The sequence below is a fragment of the Ursus arctos genome, unplaced genomic scaffold (genome assembly GCF_023065955.2).
Source record: "Ursus arctos isolate Adak ecotype North America unplaced genomic scaffold, UrsArc2.0 scaffold_7, whole genome shotgun sequence".
Classification (NCBI taxonomy): domain Eukaryota; kingdom Metazoa; phylum Chordata; class Mammalia; order Carnivora; family Ursidae; genus Ursus; species Ursus arctos.
Window position 1 is genome coordinate 54,867,801 of NW_026623089.1, and position 12,842 is coordinate 54,880,642.

At 55.4% G+C, this 12,842-nt stretch overlaps 1 protein-coding gene across 1 annotated transcript in view; it reads right to left on the reverse strand.

Moving 5' to 3' along the window:
- HK1 (hexokinase 1) overlaps nucleotides 1-6,012 on the reverse strand; it is a 63,647-nt gene extending 57,635 nt beyond the window's left edge. Inside the window, exon 1 of the mRNA XM_026504361.4 lies at nucleotides 5,817-6,012. Within this exon, the coding sequence (XP_026360146.1) occupies nucleotides 5,817-5,879 (63 nt within the window). The 5' untranslated portion in view covers nucleotides 5,880-6,012. The remainder of the gene's footprint in view (nucleotides 1-5,816) is intronic.
- Between the last annotated feature and the right edge of the window lie 6,830 nt (nucleotides 6,013-12,842).

Below are 12,842 nucleotides of genomic sequence, written 5' to 3' on the forward strand. Positions count from 1 at the left end.
AAACTATCTACTTGGAACGCTTGGGTGGCTCAGTCGGTGAAGCGTCTGCCTTCGGCTCAGGTCATGATCCCAGGGTCCTGGGATCGAGTCCTGCATCGGGCTCCTTGCTTGGCACGGAGCCTGCTTCTCCCTCTGCCTGCCTCTCCCCCCACTTATGCTCTCTCTTTCTCTCTCTCTCTCTGACAAATAAATAAATAAAATCTTTTTTTAAAAAATCATCTATTAAAACCTGTTACAGGTTTGACCGTCCCGAGGGTTGGTGTGAAACAAGAGGAACCTGTACGAACTTCTGATGGGAGCATGAAGTGGCAGGACCCCGGGCGACGGAAATCTGACAAAATGTGGAAAATGGGAAGATACACACACTCCCCCACCCAGCCAGACAGACAGCCCAGAGCCATGTGCATGTGTGCTGGAGACGGGCAGGAGAAGAATCACTGTGGCACCGTTTGCAATGTGAAACGTTAGAGACCCAAGTCCCCATCAAAAGAAGAGATGAATTATAAATTGTGGTGCATTCACACAATGTCAGAGCATGCAGCAGTTTAAGTCAATGAAACAGGTGAATGAATCAACGTGGAAAAATCCCAGACACAGAACACCGAGGGAGAAAAGGCAAGGTGCAGAAGGATACAAAAGAGCGCCATTTACGGAAGCTTACAACCACATAAAGTAACACTACCCAATGTTTATAGATACATGCTATATAATAAAGGCATAAAAACATGCATGGAAATAATAAACATCTAAATCAGGACAGAGGCACCCTCTGGAAGGAGAAACAGAATGGGACGGAAGATGGGCATGCAGGGCTTTCAGTCGCGTCTCCAATGGAACTGTAACTGTGTCTGTAACTTCTCAGGCCGAGTGGTGGACACACAGGTGTTTATTATGTTAATCTCAAATCTCATTTTAATGCACCTCAAATATTTCATAATAAAATTTGACTCCTATGTACTGACTTGTGGGGGAGAGAATTAAAACATAGATTCCAAGTTAAATCATTAAAATCAACAAAGACGATTTTTCTCCTAGAGGAAAGGAGCAGAGGGAGTAAGACTGGCCTGCTGGACCCCATTCCAGATTTTCTTAAGACCTCGAGAAAGTCGTGTCTCTCTCCATGGGACCGCCAGTCCCTGTTTCTAAATGAGGAATAAAAGCCCCGCCTTGGTCTGCCGCACAAAGGGCAGGCGGCGGGATGCTCAGGGGAGAAACTGCAGGGGGAGGCCCTGCTCTGGGACACTCAGGAATAATAGTACTTTCTGTCCTGACAACCTCGCTGGAGGTTTTTGAAAGCATCCACACACACAAGCTTGTTAGTATACTTGTGTGTATTGTTAGACAGACAGACAGGAGCGCCACACACACATACACACACACACACACACACACACACGTGGTATCTGATAGGACAGCCATAAATTGTTCTGGGATGCTCAGAGATAACAAGCCGTTAAAGAGAAAGCAAAACTACATTTTGAGAACTATCCATTTGAGTCTCCCTCACAAAGTTTCTAACTATAATATTCCCATTTGTCCAGCTAGAGCCTGGCTTTAAGCCACTCCTAAGCCAGTGATTTCCCGCCCATGATCTGACCACTGCCCACCCCCAAGCTCTCACAGCATTCTGTGCTTCGCACTTATCATAAGACAGCAAGTCATTAGTTATGTTCCAGGGGAATCGGGGATCATTTCTATCAAGTTTATAGTTGTCACCCCAGCCTAGCACAGCCCTCTGCGCATAATAAAGGACTCAAACGTCTTTCAAAGAAACTACTGAGTTCCCGTGACCAGACTTGATTCTAAAGGTCCTCAAATCAATAAGCAGGTGCCGGCAGTCTGGCCATGACTGCTTCCTGGCCTCGGAGGGACATGGGCGCCTCTCTGCCCGCAGGGGTGTCCTGAGGCACGCTCAGAGCTGACTCCAGGGGCGAATTCTACCCAGCAGGAATCCCTGGCTGCAGACACACGCAGAGACGGTACCAAATCCGTCTTTTTTGGAGAAGGCTGCCCATGCCATCTCCAGAAAACAGCAGGAGCGTGGGAGCACAGCGCAGCATGGCCAGATGTGAACGTCCCTTGTACCCACCCGGTTTCCCAGTTTGTTCCCTCACGACAATCCCAAATTATCAAACCAAATGAAGCGCTGGGGCTTCTCTTAGGGGGAGAACTCTGAAGAACATCCAAGGTAGCAGGGACAAGGATTAGGAGATAAAGATTCACCAAGGAGTGAGGCTCTTACAGGACATTTTAGACCAGATCTCAAAGTATGTGAGGTATTTTTCATAATTCTCTAACTCTCCTCTCCTTCACCCCTGAGCAATATGGAAAGGGCATTTTTTTTAATGCTTGCTTCTGCAGCTGGGACACATGGACTCTGAGAAAATAAACCGTGGGTAGCTCTTTAACTGCTAAGCATACTCTCCCCCACCTTCCTGGGCCAAACACTCCTGAGTTCAGCTGCTGGACAAGTCGCACCTGTTTGCTCACCTGCTCATGGGGATTACGTAGGGTCACGGGGATCCCACTCAGAAAAAACGCACCAGTCAACACTCTGACAAACTTGGAGGAAAGGAAGCTAGTCCTTCCTTTTTTTTTTTTTTTTTGAAGATTTTAAAGTAATCTCCACATGCAACGTGAGGCTCGAACTCACAACCCTGAGATGGAGAGTCGCATGCTCTACCGACTGAGCCAGACAGGCGCCCCGGGAAGCTAGTCCTTCTTAAGAGGCCAAGTTCTCACCTTGCTGGACTCCTCTTCCTCTCCCAAACAAAGCACTATGCACACCATCACCCTCCTCCAGGCTCCTACCGGCAAAGCCAAGTGGAAGCAGCAGGCAAGATGACAGGCCTGTTAAAAGTTCCTTGGAGGTCAAAGGACCCAGGCTCTAGCTGCAGAATGAGCAGATGTCTGGGATTCTGATGAATGGAATCTTTCACAAGCCTTTCACATATGCCTTCCTTTTCCTACTAAAAGCACTAGAAGAGTAAAAGGAAAATATGTCTTGTACTTATTTCAGTCTAATGCCAGGACATGCTCTTCCCAGCACCCCATTAACCAATATCGTGCAGATGCAGTCTGGTAAATGGGGCTCCACGCCGGGCAGCCAGGCACTCGGCCTGTTTCAACCCCAGATATATTTATGAGATTGAATTAGTGACATGTCTCATAGGCAATGAAGAGAGAAACGATCACCCTTTTCACGATCACTTCTGTATCTGAGCAATCCCGAAAAAACCTTCCCTGGCACCATCCCCATCTTCCTCACTCCTACCCTCAGGCCAGAAGACAAGGAAATGAATGAAGGTTAGTGGGGGAGGCCAGGGCTGTCTCCAGAGCCCAGAGGCTGCCTAGGGCTGAAGGGCTGAATCATCATGGCTACCCGCACCGGTAGGGTAGGCAGGCGGAGGGCTAGCCTCACTGGGTCCCCACCGGGTCGCAGGTAAGGCCCAATTTCAGGAAGACGAACAGAGCTTGGAGTCCTGGAGCCCCACCCAGCCTTTTCACAGTAAGCGGTGGGTAGGAGGCTGCTTTCTACCAAGTCTCGAGTCCCAAGAGAGAAGATGCTAGTCCCCCGGCATCCGCACAGGTGGGGGTGGGGAAAGCTGACTAGGCCATTGGACTGAGTGTCCACTAGGCTCTCAGGAGGCCTGGGAAGCTTCCTGGGGACCACACCCATGGATGGCAATGCCTACGCAGCCCGTCATACAGACCAAGGTGATCCTCAGGCAGGAATACACACACACACACACACACACACACACACACGCCCCACAGAAAGCAGTTTAAGATGGTCCCCAGGCGGGTGAAGAAAGCCATCTCATTCTTAAAACTCTCCTTGGCCAATTATATTATGTGGGGGAAGCTCTGGCCTCAAGACCCTCCTCCAGCCATGTTCTGAGGCCAGAAGAGGGTGGGGAGGGCATGCCAGAATCCCCATCTCAGAGCAGAAGGGATTGGAGGACTAGTTGATTCAGAAGTCACACGCCCAAATGCCTCCAGGAGCCTGGTGGACAGAATTCGGGGGAGGCCACCACAGCGAGTAGAAGGCTCTGGGGCCACAGTCAGCACTGAGTGCCTGGTAAAACAATTCTTACTGAGTACCGTCCAAACCTCAACCCAACGTACCCCTGGAGGCCACCCAGGTGATGGTGGGTATGGATGGTGGAAGCTTAGAAAGGTCATCTGGGTCCCCCACCCCAGTGGTCTGCTGTCTTGGGCTACAGAGCGAGCCACGTGCAGGGAAAAGACAGTGAACTCATCCACACCCTGAATTCCGCACTGGAAATGGGGAGAACGTCAACAGCACACAAAGCCATTGAAGAGAACAGGAAACGTACATGGAGGCAGGCACAGCTCCCTGAGCTCAGGGGCCCGAAGGAAGCCCTCGGTGCTGTCCAGCAGGGAGCAGGGGTCGCACAGGCGGTCAACTCTAGAGTCCCTGTTGCTCCTAGCTATGAGGGATGGTGGCAGGTTTCCAGGCCTGTCTCCTACCGGCCCTATTCTGGTCCCCACTCAGCACAGGACCCAGGGTCCACGCAGCATCCCCAGGGCCTCTGTCTCAGCACCTCCCCCTCAGCTGACTTCCAGGAGGAGCCCCGGTCAAGTTCCCAGGGGAGGGAGGGAGAGACCCGCCCAGGCTCTGCCACTCACTCACCGGGTGACCTTGATGAGGTCACTGCCCTCCTTGGGCCTACTTCCTATTGTGCCAGCGGGGGCTGTCCTAGGCAGACAGGAAGGGCACTGAGTGAACATCCCGGGGCTGGCAGGCTTTACGATCCTGCCTCTCACCTGTAGGTACTCCCCTTGACGGAACTCCACAGTCAGGTTCACTTCCTTCGTCCATCCCAGCTTACTCCAGCAGCCCTGTCACCCGTGCTGGGTGTGGGTGGGCCAGGAGCCCGTGCCAGGCCTCGGACTGATAAAATGGGCGCTTTTCCCCACAGCCTCAGTTGTTTCTTAAAAACATGGTGGCGAGGCCGACATACGGGAGAGATACACCTTTAAGACCGGCCAGTGGACAGTATTTTCTGCTAGACAGATGTCAAAGGCAGCAACCCCTCAGGGTAGGAAGATGCGTCCCTGTGCGAGTACACACATGTCACAGGCATACACGTCAAGGCCTCTACCCGACTCCAAAGACCAGTGTCTTACTTAAGCTCCCTGGGCTGGCTGGAAATTACAATTTAAGAGAGCCGTCACATAGAGGAATAAAAAATTCCATTCAGACATGCCGCTCCGGACCTGAGGCCTACGAGCAAAGTTTCCGGTGGCCTCCGCACCCCTCCCCGTTCCGGGAAGCCGGGCGGGTCACCCTGTCCCCAGATGAAGGAACAGCTGCAAGAGCTCGTAGAACCGGGGTGAGAGCTTCTCCGGGGCCCCCGGGGCCCTCCAAGGGGAGCCCCAAATATGGGATGCCCGGCCTCCAGCCGGCACCCCCGCCGGCTGCGCGCTCAGCTGCCCACCATCTCTGTAATCACTCCTCCGCCCACGGCGCTCAGAACCTTCCGAACAGGCCCCGCGGACCGACCCACCGGCCCCCCGCTCAGGCGCCTCCCCGCGTGGCCCGGGGACCCCTCTGACATCCACAGCCCAGCTCAAGGACACTGCAGCAGGCAGCCCAGTCTCGGGGGTCTCCCCCCAACACACACAATCCCGGGCAGAATCGAAGGGCGAAGGCTTCCCCGCCCTGCCGCCCAAGCAGTGCCGGCCTGGGGGAGGCTGGGCGCGGGAGGATGGAGGCGGCGGCGGCGAGCGGATGCCGGAATGCAACGCTGCGGGCAGAGCGCCGGGCGGCGGCGCGGGCGGGGGCTCACCTTTTTGACTTGGTCATCCTTCAGCTCGGTGAAGTAATAGGCCAGGAGCTGCGCGGCGATCATGCTGACGGTCGCGGACGTGGGGCGGCAGGCGTGGGGCCGGCGTCGGTGCTCCGCAGCCCGGGCGAGCAGTGGTCCTCGGGCGGCTGCTCGGCGGCTCCTCCTCCTCCTCCAGCCGCGGCTCCACCCCCAAGGCCCGGGAGGCGGCGGCTCGCGCGCTCCCCGGCTCCGCGCTCCCGTCCCCGGCAGGGTGACAGCCGCCAGCCGGCCCACCTCCTCGGCGCCCATTGGCTGCCGCCCGCCTCTGCAGCGCCGGGCGGCGGCGTCCGGGCCCGGGCGGGGGGGCGCGGCGGCCGCTCCCTCCCGCGCCGGAAAGGGGGTGGTGGCGCTGCGAAATCCCCCACGGTCCGGCATCTCCCGGCACGTCCCCCACGTAGGGAGCCGGCGCGAGAGCTGGAGGCTCGCTCGGGCGCGCAGGATCGCGCGTGGCGGCGCCCGGCCGGGCGGACGCGCGCGGGGCGCGGGAGGAGGTGCCGCCCGACTCGGGCGGGACGAGCGGCCCCAGAGGAGGGCCGGCTGCCGGCCGGCGCGGCCTGTGGGGGGGCGGCCCCCTTTCCGGGGAAATCAGGGCTCGCCCCGGGAGTTCCGCGGAGGGGGAGACGCCGGAGGCCGGTGCAGAAGTGGGCGTGCAAAGAGAGCTGGGCCTGGGCCGGCGGAAGCGGTAGCCGGGAGGCTGCGCGGTCCTCGCACCCGATCCCCGCTGCGGCCGGCTCTTGCGGGTCCGCGGGGCAGAGCGCCGAGCCCCAGCTGTGTCCTGCCGGCAGTGCATCACCCCTAACCCGACTCGCCCGGCCTAATCTCCGGCGGGCGGATTTGTGTTGCTAAATCGAGAGCGACGCCCCACAGCGCCCGCCCGGGAGTCACTGGTCCCTGCGGCTCTCCGGGGGGCTCACGCCCCGGCCTGTCCGCATCCCCCGGGGCTTCCTCTTCCTCTCGGGCACCCGGGCTCGCGGGCGTCCGGGGGGTACTTCAGGCGCCCCTCCGAGGTGCCAACCTTTTTCACTTCCCCAACGGAAGTGAGCCGGGCTGGGAGGAATCCTTAGAAAAAACGTTCAGCCTCAGCGAGGGGGAGGGGAGGCGCGGAATCAGGCGGTTAGGCTGTTGCTTTGCCCGACAGCTCCCTTAGGGTTCTTCGATCATTGCGTCTGTGTGCGGGAGCTTTACTGCCTCACAGGGGGACGTGTGATGAGCTCAAAATGCAATGAAGTGGTTACTATCCTGATTCAACAGGTAATCAAGGCGAGGCTCACTGAGGCCGAGTATCTTGCAGAAACTTCAGACAACCAGGAAGTTGTAGATCCAGGATTAGGTCGTGTGTTTTCAAAGCCAGTGCTCACCCCTGCAGTTTGCTGTCCTTCCTATTGTAGGTGGCCTTTCTGCCTAAATAGGCCCTGCTCTTGGGACCAAGGCTGCACCACGTGGTGCCCTGAGAGAGGGCCACAGTCCAACCTCCCAACCTCTACCCCAGACCTGGATCCGGGGGAGCCCTGACCAGGCCTGCATAAAGGTACAGTGGTTTCCCCGGGGGGAGACGGCTTAGGTCCAGGACACTCCTCTCAGGAACATCAGGGGTCTGACCTGCAGTCCACCAGCTGTAGAGGACCCTTGAGGCCAGAGTCTTCAGTTGGGAGCTCAGCACCCAGGGCTGGCTTTCTGGCTGTGACATTCGGAGTCACCTTCCTGAGCTTGCTTCCTCATCCGTAACATGGAGATCCTAAAGCCCACGCACCCACTACAAATAAAATACCCGCTTATTCTACGCCATAAACGGTGGGTATTATTATAAGATTGGGAAGCTGATGAGGGCTTCTCACTTGCATTCCTCCCCGATCTAGGCCCTGAGAGGGCGTAGCAATTTTATATTTATAATTTGAATTGTTTTCCAAAGAGGCTCCCTAAAGTTACTTAAGCTTCAAACCCCACAAAGGCTGGATCTGCCCTCAGGATTGTGTCGTTAAAAGCTAGGAACAGAAGTTCTCTGGCATCCAAACACTTACACTGCCTGCATGGCCATAAAGCCAAATTGGGAGAAAGAGAACGGTGTGGGTGTTCTCCAGGGCATTTGAGTCCTGCAATTGTGATGCCGGAAGTTCCTTGAGGATCAAGAACTGTGCTTTGCAAATTGCTCTGGCTGGCATACCTAGCCCTCGAAGGCGGCATGAGCCCAGTGCGGCGATCAGGGGCAGAGTATACATACCCCTCAACCCGGGCCCCGCTATCACTGTGCCCCCATTACGTCCAGGATCTCTCGGATCATCATGAGCTGGAGCCAGGGAGCCGCTGAGCCCCCCAGTTTTCCCTTAGGGTTCTTCGAGCTACCCCCAGATGTTCTGTTTGCAAGCAGGGAAGCTGCCAATGCTTTCTGTTCCCTGGCAGTTGAGAGAGAAACTGCTTCTGAAGATGACTCCTTCCTCCCCACCCCCTGGATGCACTCAGGCCCCAAGGTCCATCAGTATTTCCTGAGAAATATCTCCAGGCCTGCCCCCCTGCTTCCTTCAACCCTAGGCCTCATTTTCCCGTGCCAGAAATATTACAAGAGCCTTCTAGCTGCCCTCCCTGGTTCCTGGCTTTCTACCATCCAAGTCATTCTGAAGTCCAGGCCACATTATTCCTGCTAAAAAGCAGCCTAATCACATCATAGCTCTGCCCCAAATCCCTTGATGACCCCCTCCTTCCTGACGGAGCCAGTCGAAACACTTCTGCCTGATGTCTGAGGCCTTCTGTGATCTGACTCAACTCTTCCCCACTTATCTCTTCCTCCCCTCCCTGGGCCTCAGCAAGGCCACTCCACTGTCCCCGCCGCGGGCCCACCAGCCAGGTCCCTTTGAGCCCCTGCTTCGCATATCCTTGCTTGCCCCGCCTTCTCCACTCACCACCCCCTGACCAAGTGTCCCGGTCACCCACTCACTGAGGCCCAGCTCTCCCACCCTCCACAGAAATCCTCTCCTGAGCATGCTACTCACCCCGGTCTCCCAGGCCTTAGCACTTCCACAGGGCCAACTCGGACTGGGCTCAGAGTCCATCTAGATCTAGACCAAGACTCTGCTTTACACACGAGGAAACTGCGATGCAGCGAGTGGGCCATCTTGTCCAGTGTCCGGCTGAGGTGGAAGTTGGAGCTGGGGCTCAAACCCAGTTCTGCTGCCCAGCTGGTGCTCTGTCCATCCTCCCCCACCCCCACCTCTCCGCAGCCTGGGCCTCAGATAAGTGAGGCTGAGTCCTAACAGTCTGCCTGATATTGCCGGCTGTCTCCTGGGGGGCTGGCCTTCTCTGCCCCAATCACACAGCTTCCTGAGAGCCCCTGAGAGCCCCTGCTGCACTGCTGCGCCCCGCCTGGGCTCAGAGCCGGGCCTGCGTCCCCTCGTTACCATGCCAGTGATCACCTCCAGCACTTCGCCATGATCCCACCTCTTTTTGCTGTCAGGGAGCCCTTAGACCCCAGCAGAGCCTGGTGAGGGAGCAGAAGGCCAGCTGAGGACAAGCACAAGCTGACACCCACAACCTCCCCTCCGCACACACTCCTAGGTGGGGCATGTGTGACGTTCCTTTAGGAAACTTCCAACTGTCTTCAAGTTGATGCTTTGCTAGAGGGAAAAACAACCTTCCTTGGATGATGGCCAGGCCTCCAGTGTCCAGAGAGTCTTCTTTAGCATAGGAAAGTCCTTTTGGACACCTCTCTTTTTCCTTACCTCCCCCAACTCCATAGTATACAATCAGTCATTCCTCACAACCCCACAACCCCGGTGCAGCTCTCTTTCTGCCCCCGGGTCCTGTCCTCATGCTTTAATAAAAACGAAACCACCTTTTTGCACCAAAGACGTCTCAAGAATTCTTTCTTGGCCCTGGGCTCCAGACCTCACAAACATTCCAAAACTACATCAAGCCCCTTGCTGATAACTCTCTGGACCCCAAGGAAGAACAGCAAAGACCTTGACCATTGGAAATCTAGTTCCAGAGGTCTCCCCTCACCCTCCAGATGGCCCTCCCCTCTCACTGAAGTCCCCTGGATTTCCCTGTTCATTTACTGTGCTCCCTCTTGCACCAGAGTTGGGGGGGGAGTGATCAGGCCATGCTGGGAGGCCGCACAAAACGCACCTGCCAGTAAGAGAAGGCAGGCCACAGCTATGTCAGAATGCGACAACTCCCATCTGACCCAGAGCTCTAGGAATGGCACTCCAGAAATTCTCTCCAGCGGATCAGAGCTGTACCCCAGCCCCTGGGCGCACACTTCTACCGGCAGTGTTTGTATAATACTGACAGTTTACAGAGCACTTGTTTTCTCGAATAATGCCTCATTTCTCCTGATAACAGGCTGGTGAGGTTACCAGGGCAAATATCATTATCCCCACTTCATCAGTCAATGAGGGTTAGGGAGGATATAGAGCGTGTGGGAGGTCTCAGAGGCAGAGCAAGGGAAGAAAGAAAACGGAAGGCTAGCGGGCGAGCCACTGTCGCGTGTTGGAATCCTGAGAGGCGGTGCTGGCGGGCAAAGCACGGGCTGAGAGGGAGCACCCGGAAGGGGTCCTGACCCCACATTTCTATTGGTTAGATCTGTGGATTTCAACCTGGCCGCGCCGAAGAATCCCCTGGAGGGCTTTTACAAATGCTGATGCCCGGGCCCCAGCCCCCGAGGCCGGCAGAACCGACCTGGACCTCAGGCCGCACGGCACCTCTCAGAAGATCCCCAGGTACGTCTGAGGTACTGCCAGGCGTGCGAATCACCGATTCAGATGCTAACCCTCCGCTGGGACGGGTGGAGGACATTTCTGAAATGAATCCACCGGCGTGATTTTTTGCGGCCCCTCTTGGCCAAGGCTGAAGGCCGGTCCTCCAGGGTCCTGGCGGCTCTGCAGGTGCCGAGAATGCCCGGATGAGCGTTCACGGTGACTTTCCCATCAGCTTCGCAGCCGGTTTCGCTCCCTGGAGGGGCTGCGGCTGTAAAGTCACATTCTCCGGGAGGGGAGCGGGGGATGGGGGACCTAACTGGGGGACGGACATTAAGGAGGGAACGTGATGTCAGGAGCGCTGGGGGTTACATAAGACTGATGTACACTGACTTCTACCTCGGAAACCAATAATACATTACATGTTAATTAATTGAATTTAAACTTTAAAAAAAAAATCACCTCTTGGCCTGTCTCCTTTCCTCTTTTTATTTGCCCAAAGTTCCACCCCCTGACAACATCATCAGAAGTTACGAACTGGCAACCGCCAGGCTACCACACGACCTACCACATATCTTATTTGGCCCGCCTAATATGTTACAAGTATGACGAAACACTGAAAAACTAGGAGATTTCGCTTGAAGATCCAGGTTCCCAGCATCTCAGGTCTAGCCACGCTAGGCCCCGTTATCCCTGGGCCACACTCAGCTAGAACCGAGCAGCCACTGCCCCCTGCAGGCAGCGCTGGGGTGCTGCAGCTTGCCCAGGGCCCCACCCAGGCGGCCCCCGGCCCTGATGCATACTAATGTCTGACCCCTGTAGGCCTTTAAGCTCCCAATAATTGGAATTTACAGGCAGAAGGCCTTAGGTATTAGGGCCAGGATTAGGATGAGGCAAGAGAGGTGCCTAGGTGTGCAAGATTTAAATCTTGCGTTCACATCTTTCTCCATAGGCACCTCTCTTGTCTGCTGGGCTGCCCCTTGCTCAATCCTGACCTGTTTGCCTGGCTCAGAAAACCCCTGATGCCCAGAGACACCTGTCTCAGCTTCTGTCTGAGAAGGTTTCCACTTTCCCGTGGGGATGACCGTCAGTCAGGGGAGTGCAGAAAGCCCCATCCGGCCCTGTGGCTTCTTGGACATCCCACCCTCTATTCCATTGCCTCCGAACCTGATAAGCCTCCTGTGCATAAAGAATGACGGCCTGGAAGAAGGGTTAACCAGAGGGCTGAGACCTGCCTGGCTTCAGCCCTGCTCCTTATCGCAAGCTGCTCCTTCCCCAAAGGAAGCCCATATCTTGTTAGAACAGAGCAATCTCAAAAATCACCCTGCTGATTCCTCTGAGTTTCCTGTGATAGTTCTCTACGACGCCCACACACAACCACCTCCCCAGGGCCAACGGAAGGTCTTCAATCCTGTCCCTTTAGAATTAGCTCCAAAATACAGAAGGAAATGTTCATGTAGGAGAGTCCATGTCAACACCCAGGCCGGGTTCCTAGGCTGTGGGATCTCATAAGCCAGCAAGTTCAACATGCATACAAATAAAAACGAGGTACTGACTTTCCATTTTGCTAAGAAAAGAGAATTTTTAGTTACAATTTCCATCTCCTATCACCATAATTTCCTCAAGAAAAAAGATGTTTTAAGCCAGAGAAAGAAAAATAAGGGCTGCTTTTTAAACTAAATACCTCTGGCTTTATACTATATGATAGCTGGTTCTCAGCTAGAACTCACTGTGCACGGAGTATTGGTCTAAATTCTTATATTCGCTTGCCTGACCCTCAGAACGACCTAATGAGGTAAATACTAGTCATAGCCGCATTTTATAGATGAGAATATTGAGTGACAGGGAGGTTAGGCGACTTGTCCAAGGTCATACAGCTACTGCAAGGAGCTAGAATGTGCGCCCAGACACTCTGGCTCAAGACCACCCTGCTGCCCTCACACGGTGAAATCGTCATTTTACCCCTCTGTCCTTATTTCTCTTATTCTGTGCAGGCCCAGCCAACGCCTCCGTCGCAGATGGGTCCAAAAACCTGTGTTGGGGAGCTTTTCCCCTAGGGTACCGAGTCATGCTAGGTTCGATTTGTAAAGTGTGGCACGTGGATCCTGGCTCTGCAGAGCCCTCTTATAAAGGGCGCGGCAGATTCTCATGACCCACGGGGGGCTTATAAGGGAGGTACAGAAGCAGCTGCCCTTCTCTGTGGGGTGGGGCTGGGGGCATCGCGCTCGGGAGACTCGGCTGAGCTGGCTGAGTTGCCCTCCTCTCTCGTTGTCTTCGGTGGGTCCATCCCAATGTGCCCTAC